The sequence below is a fragment of the Wyeomyia smithii genome, chromosome 3, assembly GCF_029784165.1.
Source record: "Wyeomyia smithii strain HCP4-BCI-WySm-NY-G18 chromosome 3, ASM2978416v1, whole genome shotgun sequence".
In the NCBI taxonomy this organism is placed as follows: Eukaryota; Metazoa; Arthropoda; class Insecta; order Diptera; family Culicidae; genus Wyeomyia; species Wyeomyia smithii.
The window spans coordinates 223,003,845-223,027,144 of NC_073696.1; the positions used below are offsets into that span (position 1 = coordinate 223,003,845).

The 23,300-nt window shown below is 39.9% G+C and overlaps 1 protein-coding gene across 16 annotated transcripts in view; it reads right to left on the minus strand.

Moving 5' to 3' along the window:
- Positions 1 to 394: 394 nt before the first annotated feature.
- Positions 395 to 23,300, minus strand: part of LOC129732265 (protein winged eye) — a 674,761-nt gene continuing 651,855 nt past the window's right edge. For 13 of the 16 annotated variants that reach the window (XM_055692969.1, XM_055692970.1, XM_055692967.1 and 10 more), the window contains 8 exons: positions 17,872 to 17,988; positions 17,069 to 17,292; positions 14,039 to 17,008; positions 13,749 to 13,971; positions 12,954 to 13,558; positions 12,699 to 12,881; positions 2,307 to 2,468; positions 395 to 2,243 (listed from right to left, as the gene is read on the minus strand). In XM_055692969.1, the coding sequence (XP_055548944.1) occupies positions 1,995 to 2,243; positions 2,307 to 2,468; positions 12,699 to 12,881; positions 12,954 to 13,558; positions 13,749 to 13,971; positions 14,039 to 17,008; positions 17,069 to 17,292; positions 17,872 to 17,988 (4,733 nt within the window). In that variant the 3' untranslated portion in view covers positions 395 to 1,994. The remainder of the gene's footprint in view (positions 2,244 to 2,306; positions 2,469 to 12,698; positions 12,882 to 12,953; positions 13,559 to 13,748; positions 13,972 to 14,038; positions 17,009 to 17,068; positions 17,293 to 17,871; positions 17,989 to 23,300) is intronic. The other 3 variants (XM_055692973.1, XM_055692982.1, XM_055692971.1) reach the window with 2 other exon arrangements.

Sequence of the window (23,300 nt, forward strand, 5' to 3'; positions counted from 1 at the left end):
CACAAGCCAGACTGGGATATGTGACCAATAAATTTCTCTGAACTCTATGCAGGTACCTATATCGAAGGTAAGACAAGAGCAACACATTCTGCTTACCTAACCAGATTTATAGTACCTGGAAAACCTACCTATACTTTCAGGCTTTGTTTTCAGTAGATTGCTCCTTTAGCTTTCGGCCTGTACATCCTCAAACACATCACAAACCTCTAAATACAATTGTACTACTATGAAAACGCACAATAAAGAACAACATTTACCAATTTCTCTAGTGAAATACCACTAAGTCCACCACGTGTCTGTTTAAGCTCGTGGCTTGCTGCGACCCACATTTGATTAAGCTTCAGTAGAAACCAAATGTGCCGGGTGTGTCATCAGGCCAGTGAAACATTCCTGGTTAATGTTTTGGGCCATTTTTATATCCAGTTTACACATTACATGATCATAAAAAACATACACCTAATAACTAGTTCTCCGATTGGCCAATATTAATAAAATGGATCATTTTAGCGTGCTCTCTCGTTGATCTGATCTGCCGCATAAATGCATTCGTACACCATTCTTTCGCTCAGCCTCCATGCTTCGACCCAACCGCACATTTTGATTTTTCTTCTCCTTCTGAGTATACAACCTTATTACCGTTCAGAATTTAGTATACATAAAGTCTTAACTTAGCGCTAGAAATGTGATCAACTCAACATGCACAAAAAAACTGTATTGGTGCGAAGAAACGCGCGCTAAACGTAGCGTTGTAGAAGCTAAACTTGTAGCATAGCAGAAGCTCGTCCAGAATTTTAATCGTTTTTACTCATACTATTTTTTTTAATGTTACTGTTACATATTTATACAAAACAAAATACGAACGATTATTAAATCTATAACTAAATTTTGCCACTGGGTTTCGTTTGTCTCGTTTTATTCCGTCATCTGGTGCAGGTGTTTGCCATCATCCATCGATCAGAGTCAGTTTCTTATATTTATTGATTCGTGAAAAAATTGATTTGATGGTTAGCCATCGCTCAATGAAGCGCTAGTATGTGTACCTGTGCTGTTAAGGTTTGAATAAATTATACACTGCCTATAGCCACTTTGCTACAGTTGGTAATATACTTAATCTATATACTCTAAGCTTCAGCAGCTATATATGTTTTATAATACTACGACTGAAACGGATTTCATTGTACCAACTAACGATGGAAAGAGATCAAGTTGAAAAAAATTGCCCGATTATCAAGCGATAATTCCAAGTGAAACTTCACAGATTGCTGTGCGTTTTACCCCTGCTGTACATTAGCTGAATACGTGGAAGGAATTGTTTCCAAATGTAGATTCGCGCGTTGCCGAAAGGGGTTATTTTTTTTTAAGTGTTACAATTGTTAATTTTTTTGTTCTCCCTAATATCACTCCAAAATAGTTCCTTTTCAGTTCGATTTTTTTTCTTCTTATATCGTTTATTTTTGATAAGGAAATAATGTATAGCAGAGGTATTTTGAATTTCGTTCCCAAAGCTCTTCGGTGTTACCTGATACGGTATCCTCTTAAGTTTGTCTTTTCTATGTTAGGCGTATATAAATCTCAACAAGTAGAAAAATATATTACCATTCTCTTGAGTTTGCTTGATATTATGTGAGCGCTGACTTTAATATTTTAATTTAAATTTACAACTACTGTACAGATAATCGTTTGATGTATTTTTAATCTCGACAAATAGTATTTACAGATATTTATAGCCTAATTCTAGACACTTTTAGAAAGCGTTGCTTTAGCGAACAGATTCTTTTCAAGAACTGCTTGGATCTACCTCTCTACGATTCACTTTGAAGTCTTTGAATTGTTTTTAACAACTAAGATATAACTCCAACTCGAGCGATGGGGACAACAAGCCTACGCGTAAGCGAACGCGCCGATAATCGGAAGAGAAAATTGCAAAAGTTTTTGTTTGCCAAGAAATTGCACGTCCTAGAATTGCATCAAACTCTCTGGAATCACTGAGTCCTCTAATTTGTTTTGGCCCATTTTTCATCCCCCGGCAGAACCTCGATTTCCGGTTGCATTTTTATGTTGATGACCGTTGGATCGTAGTAGCCTGCCAGATAGTAGGTGTCATTGTTGTCGTAAATCGCGCTGTACTGCTTCGGATCGGACCCGAACTTTGTGGTGTATTCCTTCAGCGATAGGACCTCACATTTGTGCGAAATTGTTTGAACGTCATTTTCGTCCTCGTGTGGTGATTGGAAAAGGGCGCCCTGCGGGGGGGGAAAGGTTGATAGTTAAATGCTGCAGGTATTCATAGAACTGCCAATACGTACCGGATATTTCAGGTTGGGACATCCCTCGGTTTCTTCTGGATGGTAGAACCATTTGACGCGTACTACCATGTTGTTGGTGGACGTTTCCCACATGGACTCGATGTGGCCAATGTATGGCCTATCTGGGCGGCCCGTAGAAAGAAATACAGCACTGTCACCGACCTGCAATTGAGAGATAATCGTTTTAGATCACCGATCTTCGGTTCAGTATAACAAAGATAAATATCCGAATCATTTTTTTATATTTCAACCTTTATTAAAATTAATATTCTAAACTTCGTAGTAATTGATATCTAAGAATTGATTATCCCAGTAAACATGATAATATGTTTTCACAGGTGATGCATTACCTTTTTTGGCAGTGTAAAATGCCGTTACCCGAAAAGCATACTCGCGAATTCATTTTGCGCAAGCACTTGGAAAATCGGAATCGTGCAGTCAACGGTGAGTCGTGTAATTCAACGTTACTACGAATCTCTGAGCATTGAATGGAAGAAGAAATGCGGTCAGAATAGGTTTTCTATTAGTGATCAAAATCACAAGCGTGTTGTGAAAGCGTTTACCCCAATGCTTCAGGTCAGGCATGTGACTTGATTCCAAGTCTTTCCTTCAGAGAGCCAATGATCTCCCTCTCATATGACTGCATATGTACAAAGTGCAGAAGGCTCCAAATTGTGACGGACGGTAAAATACGGTGGAAAAGTCACGGGCCCGGAAACCGTACACCCAAATGATGGTGACGATGCCTTATTGTCTTATTGTGGATAATGAAACTTACGTTAAGGTGGACTTCCGGCAGCTTCCGGGGCTACTGTTCTTCACTGCTCATTCCAAGTTTGATGTGGTATAAAACCAACGGAGTCACTTTCGTACTGAAGGAACTCCCCCCCCCCCCCACTAAATGTATATGACATTTTTTTGGCTCCATTTCCATTTTCCACCGTGGTTTTATAATGTTGTTTGTTGTTCTTCGGTCACGAAAAGATGGCGTTTTTTCAAAGGCCTGAAGTAACTAATGGGTTTTATTTTGTCTGAAGGTCTGGTAAGGATCAGTCAACTAGGTAACTTTCTACAGCGTTTTGACGTAGGACTACGTCTAACCGCACTATATTGAGATACATTCTGAGAAAACTAAAAACCAAGGTGTAACGCCGGAATGAAAGATTTCAAACGGTAATACTTGTGTAACCACATGATGGATTACAATGATCAATATGTCGTTGGATTGATAAAATGATGGACATTTTTGTGATACTTCAGTGATCATTATTACTTAATTGTTCAACAGTGAAAATTAGTGAAAACTTTCAAGATCGAATTTCCCCTACAATGAACCAATCACGTGCGCGCATGCCTGGCACAGACTTCATGAGTAGACACAAACCATGGCGCATGTAAACGTAAAATTGATTCTTGAAATGCCACGTCGTGATTGATTTTTTGTTACGCTTTCGGACATTTTAAACAACTATTCCATTTAAAATACAGCTTCGAAAAAGTATGAATATCCTTGGTTGGATGAAATTGAATTAACTATTCTTATACATTTTTCAAAAGTCTTGAAAAAGACTGTTTCTGAACTGCTTGATAAAGTTGTGTGCTGGGCTTCGGCAGATTCCTTCGCTGCAGCAAATTTGTTTACTACAAGTACTGCCCTTCCAAGCATAGTTGTCCCAGCGTGCATAAGTTTTGTGTAGAACATGGGACTACTATGATTGGAACGGCAGAGTAGCCTTTCGACAGCCCATCACTTTCATCACAACTATTTTTCTCCGTCTCCAGTGTTAGCGCTAGAATCAGTCAAATGATTAGAGTTCGTTGTCTAATCCGAACAGGAACATCCAGCGTTCCACTAGCTCCAAACAGAAATGCTGCGACCGCGACGCGCACAGGTCTAGCTCAAAATGCGAAATGACTGAACGCGCGGACGGTTCTTTTCCTTTTATACTCGCACACTGGCAACTGATAAGCTCCGCCCGGTTTAATTTTTCTTTCATTTCCTTAGCTGCATATGTTCACGCAATCACACGCAATGAGAAATTATCTCAAGCAATCTGCGGCAGGACAAATGAATTCAATTTAAGTTTTGATTTATGACGGCTTGCCACTGCTCGTCAGAACCCCCAGAAACGATTTTAAAACACTAATAGCCATGGAATTCGATTTTGATCTTACATTACAACAGTATTGCTGCCGGTTGAAACAAGCTAGCGCACCGTTTCTGAAGCAAAACGAACCTGTTATTATTCACTGTCCATTCACTGGGCTCGAAATTCCCATCGTTGAGTAAAATTTAATTAACTTTCTTTATAAATTTAATAAAAGTCTTGAAAAAGACTGTTTGTGAACTGCGTGTTAAAGTTGTGCAAACAGGAACATCGGGAGTCCGCTAACTGGAAACAGAAATGCTGCGACCGCCATGGAATTCGATTTTGGTCTTACATTACAACAGTAATGCTGCCCGTTAAAACAAGCTAGCGCACCGTTTCTGAAGCAAAACGAACCTGTTATTGTTCACTGTCCATTCACTGGGCTCGAAAATCCCATCGTTGAGTAAAATTGAATTAACTTTCTTTATAAATTTAATAAAAGTCTTGAAAAAGACTGTTTGTAAACTGCGTGTTAAAGTTGTCCAAACAGGAACATCGGGAGTCCGCCAACTGCAAACAGAAATGCTGCGACCGCGACGCGCACAGGTCTAGCTCAAAATGCGAAATGACTGAACGCGCGGACGGTTCTTTTCCTTTTATACTCGCACACTGGCAACTGATAAGCTCCGCCTGGTTCAATTTTTCTTTCATTTCCTTAGCTGCATATGTTCCCGCAATCACACGCAATGAGAAATTATCTCAAGCAATCTGCGGCAGGACAAATGAATTCAATTAAGTTTTGATTTACGACGGCTTGCCACTGCTCGTCAGAACCCTCAGAAACGATTTTAAAACACTAATAGCCATGAAATTCGATTTTGATCTTACATTACAACAGTATTGCTGCCGGTTGAAACAAGCTAGCGCACCGTTTCTGAAGCAAAACGAGCCTGTTATTATTCACTGTCCATTCACTGGGCTCGAAATTCCCATCGTTGAGTAAAATTAAATTAACTTTTCAGAGCCACATCATAAATTTAAACGGCCCTTTTCAGAGCCACCACCGTTTTCAATGGAGAGTTATATTTTTTTAACAAGACAAGAACGAGCCAGTATTGTCATTCGCTGGGTGAGGGTAGGGAGAAGCTTTGTGCTGGATATGTCGTTGCAATGAAACCTAATGAAAATAGAGCTGTGAAGAAATTAAAATCAATGATTTGAGCATGTAAAAATCAAAGATGTGGTAATTCTAGTTTTCTTTCCTCTTGCTCACTGTGTTGTGTGTCAATGAACGATTACTCGGAGTAGTCCTACGTCAATAATGCGGTTGTGTGTCAGATATAACCTTCTACTTTTTTCCGTGATGCAATTTGATGTGGGGCACCCTTTACACCTTCACGGCATCTTGGAGCAAGAAAACAATTTTACGAGAAACAGTCTGCCCTTCCACGCATAGTTGTCACAGTTTCTATGGAGTTTCCTATAAACATGGGACAACTATCGGTAGAACGGCAGTAGTGCATGTCGAACTATTCAAAAATGGCCCCACCAATCGCATACTGCATCAGTATACAGGGTGCGGCAGGAAAAAATACGCCGATATCAGGTACTATTTCAAATCCCATTTTTTTTTTTTATGAGGTTTTTTCAAATAAATGTATGTACATTGAATACCAGTTTTCCATTTTTATCAATGACATCTGCAAGACAACACTGGAAGAATGGTATGTCTTCCGAACGCAGTCCTCCGATATCGATAACCACGTGCGCTTTATAAACGACTTCAAAGTCTTCAAACTAGTATGAAATGTTTTGCAAGTTTGTGGTACAACATGCCGGTTACGTACCGGACTTCTAAGGAGCCACAAAACTTTGGACCAAAACTTTGTATTTTCCATCAGCCATCGTTGGGTCCGATTTGACCCGTGATATGGCGTTGCATTCTGTTATAGAACAACGTATTAATCCCAAGAGAAGTTGGTTTTTAACCCAGAGAAGCACTTGGTTCTTTAAAATAACGATATAAATTATGGTATTGATTTAAACACCAGTATTAATGAAAATGAATTTTAAAACCGTTGGGCATCATCAACTATCATGGAATCCGCTGGGTGTTTGATTTGGAACTCAAATATCACTTTCCGTGGAATATCGTGGTTTGTGCGGCTGTAGGACACAGCATCGATGCCGAAGAACTTTTCGTAGGAGAGGGTTTTACAGAACTGTTGGCTTCCTTGGCAAGTCCTCCGATGGAACATACCGGGCTTCGAAGTATTTTCGTGCGGACCAATTTGATCACGTTTAGCGTACGTGCAAACCTCTCTACTAGCGCGCATCAACATCCATGCAAAGGCTACGTAGTTTAACCGTTATGTACTCTGCAGGGTACCCGGGTACCTTTTCAGACTCTATTGCTTTTAAAAACAAGGATAACCTCAACTCAGCCATCTAAAACTTATGGAATGCTCCTAACTAGTGTAAATATACCATTTACCATCATCAGACTGTTTATAGCAGCAGGGGGGGGGGGTTCGAAGGAGAAGGCTTTGAATTGTTTTACCCCATAAGTACTCGGCAGGGTACCCGGGTACCCACAAAATTAAATGATTCTTACTTATTCATTTCTTGACCGATTTTCAATCTTGGCCTGTCCAAAGATTATAAAATCTGTCTACTTTTAGAATCCGAATTTAAAGGACCAATGGCTTTTTTTTGGATTTAAAGGACCAATGGCTTTTTCGGCCCCATACACTAAAAATAGACAAATTTTCCAATCTTTCGAAGGGTCAAGATCGAAAATTGGTCAAGAATTGAGGAAATAAGCAGCATTTCATTTTGGTGAGTAGTCGGGTACCCTGCCGAGTACTTACTAGAGATGGTCGGGTTTGGCATTTTTCAAACCCGTACCCGACCCGTACCCGAATTTTTTTTTCGGTTGAAACCCGAACCCGACCCGAACCCGAAACTTTTTTTTTCGATCAAACCCGAACCCGACACTGTGAAACCCGGACCCGACCCGAACCCGAACGAGATTTTTTTTGAGGGGTAGATTTTTTGTACCAATTTGAGGCTGCCCTGAAGCTTTGGGCCTCGAATGGTATTGAAATGCTAGTGTTTTTGCAGTTGCATGAAATTAGACATCATCATCTTACAAAAATGCTTATTTGATATAGTCGGGTTTCGGGTTTTCAGACCTAAACCCGACCTTTTTTAAACCAGAACCCGACCCAAACCCGAAAGTTTTTTCCCACCAAACCCGAACCCGACCCGAACCCGACACTTTCAAAAATTTACAAACCCGAACCCGACCTAAACCCGACGGGTACGGGTCGGGTTCAGGTTTCGGGTTTGAAAACCGACCATTTCTAGTACTTACGTGTATTAAAACTGCCGAGTATAATAACGGTTGAGAGGCTCCGATTTGCCCAAAGCAGAACGAACGTTGCCGCCAATGCTACCATAACAGGGCTTCAAAGATTATTTAATCGTGTGTCGCATATTTTTGACTTAAAGGTTTCAAGGAGTAGGTGGAGACAACTATTTTTAGATTTTTAAAAAATATGTTTAGTGTTTTAAATTTTGTTTGCAGATTAAGTTTTCATCGTTAGGGTCATCTGAGGTCTGTTGATACATAATAAAAATTGAGTGAATCTAGAAAACAATTCCGATGTTCTGATACACCACCTGAGAGTAAATAGTTCAGCTATAGCTAACTTTCCTACCGAGGTTTTCGTTTAGATCGCTAGATTAGACTATCCGCTACCAAATTGTGCAAACAAACATGCCATGAAACGTGTTTAATAAGTCATGGCAGATGAAAGAAAACGATTGATAAAAAAATCGATCAAAGCAGATTGGACCTTTGAAATGTTACTCTAGAATTTGTGTACGACGCCTTATGATGGGTTTCATACATGAATTACCTACTAGCGAAAATAAGTGAGAGTAATAAAATACCAAAGATACTCAAGATACAAAGGATTGGAGTTGTGAAATGTTGGATTGCGTTATAGCTTAATATTTTCTTAAAAACTAAGTGTCTTTGGAGCGAAATTAATAGAAGAACTTTCTACGCTATTTTTATTTTTGGAGACTGCATTCTCAAAACCGCCAAAAGAAAAAGCGGTGATAGAGCTAGAAAAAGAAACAAATTGAGCAATTTTCATCAGACTTCTAGGCAAATTTCAAAGGATACGGAAGAGAAATCTAATGAACAACTTCGATTTCATCGCAATGGTTGGTGAAAATTGAGCTGAATTTGAGTTTGAACCTTCATCTAGGTCATGATCAAAAGTTTTTGCATAAAACGGGCTAAAAAGATAAGAGCTCCCAATCGTACATTTTCTCTCGCTAACACTAAGATTCATGGCAATGTTCACACGTTTGAACTTATAAGCAATCATTCCAAAATTCATCAATGACAGAAGTACTTTTACTACCTTTGATTTCCCCAGGTTATTTAAAGCAAAGCAAAGCAAAATTTTGGCATAATAATATCAATAATATAATAGTTTCGGCTTAGTTGATCCTGGCGGATGCAATGGCTACTGGCATGAATCGAGGTGAAAGAAATAATATTCTCCACCTGAAACTTGGTATGGTTTAGACTTTTTAGAAAGCTCAAATTCTTCAACATTAATAGCAGAGACTACATTCAGGTTCCAGCAGACTACCTGCTACCCTTTTAAAACAAATCAACCGCAAAAAGTTTACATTCCAACACAACAATGTTTCTACTCACAGCAGCAAGGAAACCAAACTATGGAGCACGGTCCAGAAAATTGATTTGGTGGTCTGATCTACTCGATCTATGAATTTACATCCTATCGAAAACATCTAGGAACCTGATTAGAGCGTTCTTCCTGGGTAGGGATACCATCCGTCCTGGTTTAGCAGGACATGTCCTGATTTTGAAACCCATCTGGAGCGTCCTGATTTATTTTTCATATTTTAGCCTTTGTCCTGATTTTTCTGAATGATGCCGGATATTCAGAAAAGTAGCAAATTGGTCAGTACTTTCATCTTGACGCCGGGAAAAAACGAACTTATTTCGAACGAACTGTTTCTTTGGTTGAATCTTGACGAGAGAAATTGTCTAGTCGTTGAAACCGTTAACCGTTTTTTGACAGTTGTTAAGTTTATTTCAAACAGTTCACTAGTGTTGAATTTTGTAGATATCTACTAACGCTTAATAAATCAAAGTTGCAAAGTTGAATCGTTCAAGAAATACGTTAACTATGAGTCTTTGAGGCGTATTTTAAGGTGCAAATCTCAAATAACGTGTTTTATTCATTGATACCTCAAAAAATAAAAATAGCTTAGATCAAATTTCCGCTGGAAAAAAGTTGTCCTGATTTTTAACTCCGACCAAATGGTAACCCTATTCCTGGGAAGCTCCGGGATGGAATTTCCCGGGATTCCTAAGAAATAATTAATCAAATCCCGAGAAATATTCATTCATATCACAGGAAACATTTTCTGCATTGAAAATAATTGGAAAATCGATTTAAAATTTAGGCATTAGTTGAAGAATTTAAGATTCCATATATTTTCTCATCATATCATCATCACACGATGAAACAAGGAGTTGGTGTATCGTTTATATTTTTTTTATACAGAACAAGAACATGACTTCTAGTGAATTACCGCTTTGCTCCAGAGCGCAGGTAATTAAATATTTTAAGGAATCTGATTGAATTCTTTCATTGGTTATAGCTGACCGAGAAGGTGAGGAAGGTGCGAGTTCGAAAGAAGCAACAATTCATTAACTTTTTCAACTCGAAACGACTATCTCTAACCAAAGAGAGTCTAAACAATTTTACATTATTGAAGTCGTATTTTAAGAAAACTATCATCATTTTTATTATTCCAATACTTTTTTAAATAATCAACTGTCGGCAAACGGACGCTGCAATCCTGATTGTTAGAAATTACGCCGAGGGTAAGCAGTATTTATCTGATGATGACGCGGTGATTCTGAAGTCCTGGGAAAATTCCAAGAAATCATAGAGAAGAACATAAAGCATGCCAAGATCATGCCAGATCAGGTAAAATCACATTTTTTGAAACGTTTAAATTGTTTTAATGGTACAGAGCTTTTAAAAAACAATTACTTTCAAGAGTCTTTTCCTGGATTGAAAAAGCCTTAACGGTTAAATTTTTTTGCAAAACTTGTTTTAGAATTTGCATCATATCATTTGTATTCCTAGGATTTTCATTTGATAATAAGTTTAACATGTATGGAATGCTTTCACAGAGTATTTTTCAGAATAAATTCAGCCGCGAAGTTAGGAACCTACCACTCAAGTTATTATTTTATTTTTTACATATTTTTTTAAGAGAGACATTCCATGCTACTTCGCAAATCGATCCTGATCGACCATTTCGATCTCGTTGAAACTTTTTACAGTTGTTCCTTTTTGATAATAAGGTCATTTTATGATATCCGCTGTTCATGTTGATTCGCGACTGCCGCTTTGAAAGGGCCTTTTCAAACATGTGACTGATGAGTAAAATATTTATTTTGCGCCGAACGTCGAATAATGATTAAAAATAGTTCTGGTGTCTAAACGGTTTGTTCGATCGGTCTTCAGAAAAGTTGTAGTTAATAATTTAACCCTTTCAAAAAAAAAAAAAAAAAAAAACAAACATTGTAGAACAAATTCGAAAAAAAAAATTGGTTTATTTTTTCAAAAAGTCAAAAAAAAAAGACCGGTCGATCAGCATTAGCGCAACAGCGCAACCTGTTTCTGCTCAATCTCTCAGTTCCCGGTTCTCTAAATCTGGATTTACTTGACATAAACTTGTACTGTAGAAATTGGTTAACTTGTATGTTCGTCTTATTTATACAACCTACTAATAACAATAAAAAATCAAAATGGCGCCATTGTTGCCCCTTAAGTTGAAATATGTTCAAACTCGGGTACATTTTTTTTTCGCATCAAACTTCTTAAAAAAAATCATGCATAGAAGCCAAGGCAAAAAAAAAATGTTGCACTTTGTTATGGTTCAAAAACAGCGCGTTGGATTGGTATCATGCTCTTAGTGATTAATTTTCAACATTGTTATGTGTAGCTAGAAAAAAACACTTCAGAGTGAAAATGTCAAAATATTTAAACGTTCATAACTATTTTGTTTTTCATTTTACCATCACTAAATTTTGCCATATAGTAGTATATATTGTAATCTTCAATGTGTGAAAAAAATAGATTTAAAAAAAGGTACTTCCAGAGATATTTAATATTTTGAGTCAATTTGGAAAATTTGGCACAGGAAAAAAAATTTAATTGTGTATATATTTTTTCTAGAACTGCAATTTTATTACTCACAACTTTGCTGGAGACACCATTTCAATCAAACCAGCCGTTTTTCTGATATAAATTTTTTTATCTTTCAGTCACCATGTTGAATAGGCCCTTTTGAAGCAGCAGTCGCAAGTCAACACGAACAGCGGATATCATGGAATGACCTTATTATCAAAAAGGAACAACTGTGAAAAGTTTCAGCGAAATCCAATATATTATCTATTTTACATGGAATGCCTCAAGAGTAACTTTACAACAGGGCTTAATAATACGGTCAGATAAAACCAAGCAAATACATAGCAAAAATACATGTAGATAACTGAAATTCGAAAAAAATGCTCTCGAGAAATTCTGTTGTGCTACAGAATTGAGAATTGAATCGTATTTATTGCACTGCATTCAATTGTCTTTCATCGCTACATAAATTTTTTTCATCAATTATCAGAAGTTTTCCAGTAAAAAACGCAATGTTTTATTCAACTTTCAAGAATGTACTAAGCTTTTGAAAAAAAAATAAAATAAAATTATAACTACTAAAACAAGCACATAAAGGTTATCAACCAAAAAATTCGAAATAAACAAATAACCTATATTTTTGATATTTACCTTAACTATTAGAGAAAATGTATCTTGGATAATTTTTCATTTTTGACAATATAATTTATTGTAAAATAAACAATGAGGTATCGAACGTTTTAGGTAGGTTTTATTTACTGCTGCAGGGAACCGGCCGATAACGTTCGATACCATATTTGTTCAACCTAATAAAACGTTGGTATTTAAAAAGCGGAATATTCGGTTTTTTCTTGTGATAAAATTATATTAACGATAATTTCCATTAAAATGTAGCACATATCTTTTCAAATTGAATTCAAAAATTAAAATCTCTTAAGGGGGTCAGTCAGTCGGTGGATGTTTTTCCTTTTTTAATAAGGTGAAAAAGCGGCACAGTAACACGAGCACGCCTATGACAAAAATGAGCTCGTAAAGATACTCACCGAAATAGTTTCCTTGCCCCGCTGAATCGATTTGTAGAACTGCTTCTTAACGCGCCCTGTCGATCGACGGTAGCCTTTGCCGCACCAGGCCCACAGCTGCCGGGCAGGCAGGAAAGCAGCGATTTTGCTGTTATTTTCTGTCGATTGTCGCTTCTCCAGTTTATCCGTAGATTTTTTTGGTTGCTGCATCAGAAAAAAAAAACAATCCAAACATTTTATTAAGTGAACAACTGTTTTTCGCATATGTATACTTACATAGTAAGATCCGGAACTTTCGGTAATCGAGGAGCTGGCCTCCTCTTCGGTCATCGTATCCTCTTTGAGGCTGGGATTGAAGACTTCAGGTTCGTCTGGTTTTTCGGCCGGAACGCTGGTGTCAACCGATGCTGGACTAAACGGTTCGGCAACTCGGGAAGCACTATCGCCCTGCGAGATGTCGTCGTCCATCGACCCGTTGGCAGCCGCCTCTGGTGATGATGGGATTTCATTCTCGCGATGATGTTTTTTGTGCTTTCTTCGCTTCTTGTGCTTCCGGTGTTTACAATACTCGTCACTGCATTTAGACTTTTTCTTGTGCTTGTGGGAGCTGAGCTCTGCGTTGTTGGCCGCAAGCCTCCGCAGTTTGTCTTTGCGTATTTTCTTCAGTCTCCTGCGTTCCTCCCGATACGCATCGTCATGAACGCGTTTCTCCGTTCGTTCGCTTACAACGGCAAAACAGTTAGTCGTTATCGTCGTACTTGTGCTGGCCATCGGTGCCATAGTTACTCCGACGGTAGCGGTAGTACCTGCCGCACTGATCTCCGAAACACTCGGTTGGCGTTTTCTCTTGCCTAACGATAGAAGAGGATTTGGATCGTATTCTGGTTTAGCGTCGAGTCGTGTAAATGAAGTTGGAGCGAGAAATAAATAAAAGAAGAACACATTCCACAAATCAACCAAAGAAGGTTGCTTGACAAACTTAGGATTAACTTAATCGTTACACTTACAAACTAAATTTTGATAGTATTAGTGCTTTCAGAATAGGCCAAATGATGCGAAATTACGACTTACCAACTATCGGATAGTCACTCAGCAGGAAACGAATGTCCTCCAGGACTATTCTGCCGTTGTCTCCGTCGTCAAATTCAACGTTCACGTATCGTTTCTCCGGATCGGGCGAAGTTGGTTCTGCTGCAACTCCCGGATACAAACACCGGTACTGTTGGCTCCAATAAGCACACACACGAGTTCCAGGGATAATTTCATCAACCGTCTTTGGTGCAACCTCAAGAATCTGTTGGAGAAATAGCCGGCATGAGCTAATCTGGACACACAAAAATTCACCATGTTGTATCACTTACCGCATCACGAAGTACCTCTTCCCGGGACATGATATGCGGACGGTTTCCTCGTTCACCATCCAGAGTTACCGCATATATATCCGGAGGTTGAACGGCACTTAGACATCCCGCGTAGAATAAGCCTCCCATAGCGGTCAATACGCGAGTCTTCTCCTTACCCAAATGTTCACTAGTCAGTAAGCACTTCTGATCGATTCGCTTTTTCTCGGAACTACGGCGCTTACGCTCCTTACTGCGTGACTTCTTATGCTTTGAGTGATGCTTTACCGGTGTAACTATCGCTTGTACAGGCGACATTTGCAGTGGACTCGATACACTAGCCGGTGAAGTCTTTATCTTGTCAAAAATCGATGGTTTACCCCCGAAAATGGAGAACGCTGCATCCGATGGTTTACTGTTCTCATCATCGAAGCTAAATGCTGGAGACTTTATCTTTAATTGCGGTTTGTTAGAGCTGTCCGAATAGTTGCTAGCATCGTCACTCGTGGTACTCTCGAACTTAGATGCATGGATGGGAGATTTCTTCGGTTTCGTGTCCCCTGCTTTGGCGTTAGCGCCTGTGCCCAAACCAAGCTGATGATGGTGGTGATGGTGATGATGCGAAGACGATTTTTGTTGACTAATCTCTTTAACGTTAGTATCGGCTTGCCGATTCTTCGAAGCCAGTATGTAGCCTACTAAACTTTTTGGTTTCTTGGCCACAATCGTTTCGGTCAGAGCAATCTCATCATGTTTCTTCGGAACGCCACCCTTTCGTTTGGAAGCCGACAGTCGTTCGATTGAACTTGAGTCTCCATCTTCGAGTTTGCCGGAATCCGTATCGGAGCTCAGTTTGGGAAGTTCCACAAACGTCGAATTGGAAGATGACGAAAAGTTTGGAGACAGTGCGGGTATGGTGCTTAGTTTTGGTGCTGACAATGTTGGAGCGTTGGTTCCATTGCTAGTTGAGCTACCGTTCAGTAGCCCGCTGTTAGCGCTAAAGCCACCGAAATAGGATTTGCCGATATCGGGTATCCGTACCATAGCTGTGAGCGGTTTAACTTTTGCTACCGATGTGGTTCCCATCTGTTCCAATTCTCGCTTTTTTTCCTCGCATTGTCGTGTAATATTTACCAACCTCTCCTTCATATCGGACTCAATCACACTAAACAACTCATTCGGCGAAGGCCAGCTAGGTCTGCAGCAACGATGATCCTTCTCGTCGGCATCCTTGCAGTTGCACTTTTCCAGCTTCGCCCGTATTCGCGAAAAACTCTCCCTTAGCACACCTTCCATCTCGTCATCCCCGTTCGCATCGGAGCTGTGTTTGCGTTTGCGTTCGCGCCTTTGCTCCCGGTCGTGCTTCGACTTTTTGCTGGACTTTTTCGAGTCCTTGGAATGTTTGTGTTTACGTTTGCGGGCCGACACCTCCGGGCTAGCCAGCTGCTGAGGTGGGGAAGACTCGGTGTTACTGGGTTTTCCATCGACCGGAGACATTTCGGGGGAGAAGTTTGTTGCTGGAGAGTCTTTCTTGAACATGGCTTCCTCCTGGAAGCGTTGTTCAGCTAAAGCGCAAAGCAGATTCAAGCCAACCATCGGTTCGTCATTGCCAATGAAGGTTTCTGCGACGGGTACGGGTGTTTGGATAGGTGGAACATTAACGGAAGGTGGTGGGGATGGTGGGGCTTGATGCAGCTGCTGAACGTTTTCGTGAATGCTGGGCCTTCGATCAGCTTCGGATTCACATGGGACCAGCGGGGATAGGGGGATCAATTGCATGGGCTCGGGAGGAAGCTGTGGTGAGATGGGTTCTTTTTTGATCATCGAAGCTTTTTTCTGGAAGACTTCTATGCTTCGAGAGAGTAGCTCCAGTCCACTGAGATCTACCGGGTGTTCCTGTTGGGGGTAGAGATTCTGTTGCTTGGGGCTGGTTTCTTCTGGTTCCTGAGGTGGCGTATTTTCCACCGGGGATAGCATTTCTTGCTTGGGTATTCTGAGGGTGCCGAAGCTGGCGTTTACCGTGAGTGCTTCTGTCTGGGATTCAGCCGTCGAAGCAGAGTCCACTGCAGGAATCGTCGCAGAGTTGGCGGAGCTATTTTCGACTTCCATATCCATTTGATCACAGTTGACGGTGCTCGTGTTGCTGATATTCAAGCTGACAGCTGACGAGGAATGAGTTGACATGTCTGGCTCAATCGCGGAGTCTGCACTGCTGTTGATGATGCTTTGACAGAGCACTTCCGACGTTGACGTTGACAGCGGTGGAGCAACGCTAGCGGGCGCAATCGATGGTGATATGAATGAATCGGAGAAAGGTGCTTCCTCGGTGTGAGAGGTCGCAACCGTTAGTGTGGAAGCGTCCTGCTGCTGGGGGACATCGTCCGCTCCGTTCGTGTTGTCATCTTCGCTCATTACTGGTGTGTCGGTTTGAATGTTGGCATCCTGAACCTCGGGACCAACGCAACTCGATGACGCCTCTTCAGCTTCCTCACCGTGCGACAGGGACTGATCGGGCGGAGGAGTTAGACAAGTGGTCATCGGAAGCTCCGGTTGTTGGGGACTCGGAGCAATTGCGGCGGATACGGTTGACGGAGGAGGTGTGATGGGGTTGGCTGCGGCTATTGCAGGCAGAATTGCCGAATGCTCGATCAAAGTGGTGGCATTTTTATTCGAAGGCGTAATCTGTATAAGATTACCCTGTTGGAACAACAGCTGGGGGGCAATGTCTGGAGAAGTGGCAATCGTTGCCGTTTGAATGGTTTTCTCCTGATCATGAAAGAGTTGAGTGGAATTCTGGCAACCGGATGTTGTAGAGCCACTGCAATCTTCGATTTTTATAAAGGTATGTGAGGGGATTGGCATTGGAATGGACGGCTGACATGGTGCTGAAAGGTTTCCGATCGATTGCTTGTTGCTACCGGAGGATCGCTTGTTTCCATCGGAAGTCACTGCCACATATCTTGTACTGTGATGTGTTTGAGTATGCTGCTGCTGTAGAGAAATTAAAGGGTTCAGTATGGGAGTTGGCTTATCGCTGTGCTGTGAGCTAACCTGATGCAAAGTCGTACTGCTGGCGGTTGTCAGATAGTCGGAACTGAGCATTTGCAGTGGTGCCAGCGGTGGCGGCTGAAGCTGTTGCTGCGTTATCTGTGGCAGCAACAGATGCGGTGGCTGTATCGCAGTCGTCGTTTGGGGATATGATGGCCACACCACCGTCTGTTGAAATGGTTCTACACAAGAAATATAGATTTTATCTAGAAAGCTGGGAGTGTTGGCTACAGTCGCGAAAGTGTAGGATTGTGTGTGTTTGTTTTTATTTTTTGAGTGACGTACGGTTTAACCAAACATATGCATTAGATAAGATTGGGTAGAAATAAAGATGAAAGAAAAAAGAGAACAAGAAAAAAATGGTTAAAGTAAAGCCATACAAGCACGCAACTAAAACTGGTTTCGTATCTACGTAACTAACGAAATTCGTTATAAAAACCCAAACACCAGACTTTTGGTTGACCAGAACTAAACCGTAACTCATACTAGTACAGTAAGAAAGACTGAAATACATTCTACAGCTTCGGGTTCTTCATATTGTAGGTAATAAAAAGCCTATAAATTATAATATTCTTGCCAATTATGCAGTGTAGGTGTGTTTACATGTTTCAAACGTATCGAAAGTAGTATGCTAATATCAAGCTGCATAACTAATCATTAAGCTTCACTAAAACAACTCTATCATTATTGGAGGGATCAAAGAAAAGAAATCTTATCTAATTTACTAATTAAATCTAGGAATACTATATTCTAACTCTAGCCTAAAGCTTCATCAAAACTACGCAATAAGTCTACGAAAAACTCACCGATCGTCGTTGTTGTGGGCAGGAATAGAATCTGTCCGGTGCTGGGATCGCGCACCAGTTGGAATCCCACGGGTGGAATCGGAGGCATTGAAAGCATTGATTCCATCGGAACGGGAGCTGAAACGATAAATGCAGTTAATTTTATTAAAAATATTACAGGGGGTAAAATTGACGCTTAGTTTAATTTTTCGTGAGGAGGAGCCTACGAATAAAGTCATACAAAAGGGGGAAAAAAGGTAAACGCCATCAAGAGGAATGTTACATGTGAAGCTTTTAACCCTGCCAAACGCATACGGTTGTCACTATGCTATATATCCTAGGTTAGAGGAAAAAAATCGCGAGGCGATTTCAAAGGTCGCCTTTCTGCCATCAAAATTCTCCTCGGTTGTGGACACGGACGGGGACACGGGAGGGCAGAACCCATTAATGGGAAAAAGCAGGGGCAATAAATTATTCGAATTCATTTCAAAACAATCCCCCACCAACGTCGCCGACCATCGCCGCGTTACCGATGCTGCTGCAGCTGGAAACCAACAACGGACCGATCCGACAGCAGGGTAAGGGTATTGGTGTCAACAAGTGTTCGCACCTAAACCAGCCGGACGACGAAAATCGTAAACAAAACAACGTGCTCGACACGAAGTGCGGTATAGAGCGAGTGATGGCGCACTGCCGAAGTGTGCACGATGAAAGCTCATGCGGCGACACGAAGCAATCCAACCAGCGCTGATTGGCTAAGCGAATGGAAAGGCGAAAGCTCGTGCTGGCGGTGGGCAGGCACTCGCTCGGGAGGCGTGGCTTCGCGCAACTTCCATTGCAGTGGTCTAAAAGATGGCTGTTGGAAAGAGAGAGCGAGAGTGTCTGTGTGTGTAGTGGAGAAACCTCTCGTGAGAAAGTGTCGTTTGTTTTGAGAATGAGAGCAAGAGAACGCGTGAGATGGAGAGTGAGAGAGTGATAAATGTTGACGCCCCCCATGCCGTGACTAATGCCATTAGAGCCGGTCGTGAGCGGGAAATTAACTAGCGTGTCTCAGTTCGCGCTAGAGGCTATGAATTTTGATAATGCGATTTTTTATTATTGTAATTTGTGCTTATACTAAGGCTTTTAAGTGCGGGTTGCATAGTAATTTTGTTTGCGTTAATTTATTGCAGTCTATCGTATCTCGCTGCCTCGGTTTCAAAGTTGTTTAGTTTGTTACTCAGCCTAGAGTGGCCGAGGCGTGGAGCTGAAGGCTACACACTTAAACGTGTTTAAATATTCATTGCAATCGTGTGGAACTACGAATTGTCCGTCCGGACCGGGGAAGCTGATTGAATTTCTCGATTACATTATGCAGCCAGCAAGTGGGCGGTGGATATTATCGGTCCCGCAATTAGCATATTCATAAATGCATTTTAAAAATGTCCCATAAATCGTCCATAGATTGAAATTTCATGAGAAGCGATCTGGAGTTGAATTTAATGCGAAGCAGCGTTACGAATGGTATTCAACAGTATTGCAGAAAATTCTCTTCTATTCTCTCTTACACGCAGTTACTCTCTTTTTTACTCTATAGTCAACAACAATACCAAAAGCTTCTACGTAATTTTGAAACATGTAATATACGGAGTTAGAGCTAGCATTCCACAAACTAACATGGGTGATATGAACAATATGAACTACATGTACATCCATATGTGAGCTTCGCAGACCTATATTAATGTTACTTTTTTATATAACAATCATTTTTTGGATGTTGGAATAGCAATAACAAAACTGCAAGACTCCCTATTTCATGAATCGAATGAAGGTGGTGCACAAATCAAGCTTGAATTTCATGTTACTTTTTTTTAATTTTTATGAACCATCTTTGCACGGGGGACAAATCTGTTTTGGTAAACTGTTTACGATTGAATTTGTGTTCTGTATGAATGTGTGTGTGGTGGGCGTTCTGTAAAAAAGCCCAGGAAAGCACGTGTATTTATGCACTGGTAACATTTTCATCGCAGCCTTAGTTTAGATTATTTATCTTCTGGATTATACCATGGATATTGCCACTTGAGTGGATTTAAGACAGATATTTGCTATATGATGTAATCAATATTGTTCGTCAGAGGAAACGTAATTGGGATAAGCTTTTAATATGTTTGAAAGGTTCAGTTGCTGAGCAAGCATCGAACGAAATTGAATTGAACAAATAATTATGTGAATTATTCAGCTGCATAATGTATATGATGAGTGAAAAAATAGATACAAATAAACAAATTTTTCTTTGTATCACGGGAACTCAATCAACAGCATTTTTTAATTAACACATTCGGAATCGAGCATAAAAGAGCGTTTGATGCAAAAGAGTGGCAAACAGTAGTCTTCTGGTGGCCAAGTTAGCAACGAACAGCTTTAAATAAGCATGACTTATTGAAAATTTATTATTTTATTGATGAACGAGAACTTCATTCTTGGTTATAAATTTTTATTTTTCTGATTGTAGTCCAATTAATATTATTATATTTTCAGAGATATGCCTTTTTTCATTACTGCTTATAGCAAATGTAAGCTGTTTCGAGACACGCTTCTAGATTGTGAATAAATTGCTGCATAACTGAGGTAAAAGAGAAGAGAAAATCCCTAAATAGCGATTATTCAACTTTTTCCGACTATATCAATTTATTTTCACTCGTAATAGTTGGATACAGCAGCGTACCCAAGGTGAGGGGGGGGGGGGTAGGGTAAACCCCCAGAGCCTTTGATCTTCAATTTTCTTGATATCGAAAATTTCATGCTTTTTTCATCGGTTAAAAACGTGAACCTTTAACCGCTTTGAGGCACTATTTTCGGAAGTTCGATTGCAAAGGCTAGGTTAATTCTTAGATTTATACCAGGGACTTGTAATACCTAAGTCCCTGTGCGTGCGGAAAAATAAAAACCGCCCGGAATCAAGCGTGTTGCTACATTGATTTTATTAAAAGAAGGAGAGGAACAATTAACTTTTTCGATTTTTCTCCTTGTTCTTTTCTAGCCTTTTAATTCTTGGCTTTGTCCTTGTCACCTATAATTTTCAATAATAATAAGGAAAATTTCTTCGCCACTCTTTTTTGTTACCTGCATACTTCGCTGCCATGCAGCCGTCGTTGTTTCTCCCATGGGAAACAAGGTGTCTAGTATCAGTAGTTTATTCCAGCGAAAGGATAACGGGAAAATATACTGTACTGACTATGCAACGGAATTTTGCATCGCGTGTCTATGGGAATGGAATTTTGTGACTATACCTAGGATTCCCAGGTTGGGAAAGAGGTTCGGTACGAATAGGCTGAAATTTCGTATGGGATTTTTTTCGAGAAGACGAAACTTCTGGGAGTTACCGCTGAACAAAACTCGAACAGTAGATTTCCATTCGCACCCTACTGTTTATGTCTTGCGATAAACAACAATTCGAATGTTGTTATCGAATGGACAGAACGGTTCATAGCACGTGCGTTGCATGGTAAGCGGTATCGATCATGATAGCAGGAAAACACTTTTTTATGTAGCATGGTCCTTTTCTATTTTCTCTCTTCAATATTTTCCCTATCTCTACTATGCAACCGTTTTGCTATATGAGAGTCAAAAGTGTACTCTCCAATCTTTAATATTCTCAAAAATTAAAAACCGTTCTTCACTTTCGTGAGCCGATATCAACGGCTAATGCGCCACTTGCCCATTCCTGATAACATCATCTGCAACCGAAAAAAGTTGCTCAAACCAGAAAAAATTATCACGATGATACCAACACCATCACGATAAATCTTAACCAGAACACGTTCGTTTAATTGGTGTGACGTCTCCGGCAAAGTTAATAATTCGACGATTATTTTGAAATTTACGGTAATTTTAAGACGATATTTTTGAAATAAAAAAATTAAGAAAAGAAAGTTTAAAAAATCAAACATAATAATCATAAAAAGCTCATTTTTAGAAAATCTTTTTTATGAAAACTACAAAAGGATAGCTAAACAGAAATTTAAAAAAAAAATATTTTTTTCTATTTCAGATAGTATTTTTGTTGCTCTAGAAAAAATATACACAATAAGAAAAAAAATCAAAATAATCATAACATTTGTCGACCAAAGGGGAAAAAATACTGCCCCAAAGCTCAAAAAAGTTGCCCTAGAAAACTGTTCAACCATTCCTGTGAATTTTGTGCCTCTAGCTAATGTAGAAATGCGTCAACTCGCGTCAAAGTGTCGCATAGTAATTGCTCGCCGGGTTCGTCACTTCAACGTTATGTTTACGAGAGAACTCATTCAGGTCTCTGAAAAAATGTTGGTGCCTAGGGGCACCAAAATTCACAGGAATAAAAAGCTATTATCATCCATTTTTTTCCAGTTTGAACTTTAAGGCCAACACCTGTGTTGGTCAGTGTAATCCAAATATTTCAAACACCCACTTCTTGAAGATCAGATTTTTCTTCACAAAAACTAGGTACACAATGTTAGCTAAACATTGATGCTCATTCGAACTTGCAGAAATAATAACTAAAAAAGTTAAAATTTTATAAAAAAAAACAAATTTTTGTTTGACGTAGAATTACGTCTTATGATAAAATATATAGGGGTACAAATTGATAAACCAAAAACATCAAAAGCGTCACAAAAATGTCCTCCTTCAAAATAGCTATGTGTCCACCAATATGTGGAAAATGGTATAGTCTACAGAGTCACACCTGTCGGAAATTTAACTCCCAATAGTCACGCATAAAAGCTAGCATGCAGAAATTTAGTCTTCATTGTATAAGCGATTACTGCAGCAAGAGGACGGTTGACTCTCACTAGAAACTGCCTCGGTCCGCAGTCGACAGAGCAGCACTTTTCAAAGTTTCTGATGAAACCTCATTTCCATTCCAGAACACTACCGGTACTTTGCAGACACTAGGATCCGATCGTGCCAAAGAAAGGAAATGAAAAGTTCATCTCGTACCGACTTTCTATTTCTTGCAAATCGCGCTGAGCGTGTTGGTGCTATTTGGCGGCTATCATGAAGAACTTGGTAGCTGCAAAAGTGCCGAAAATGATAGAAAACTCTGCAAGACTACTACGACGAAACGACGATGAATGAAACAAACTTGCCGGTATCAATAATATGAAACATCAGTGGCGCTTTCAAACGCGCTTAAATTATATAGGTACCTAATTGAAGATGCTGAGATTTTTTACTTCTACAACAGACAACAGAATATATCAATACGCGCGAGTGGCAGAAAAATCTCAATTGCTTTCCACAGTCAAATCATTTCGTGGTGCTTAGAAATGCCATTGGTGGTCGCAATAGTGATGCCCGGTAGTTTTGTTTAGTTCCTCGTCATTGCAGATTGCCATGTGCATGATGTGTGGGTTGATTTGAGTCCTGTGCGCCGCAATTTTTACAGATTTTAAACAGCAAAATGCCTTCCTCAAGGCAAATAAACAAGTAAT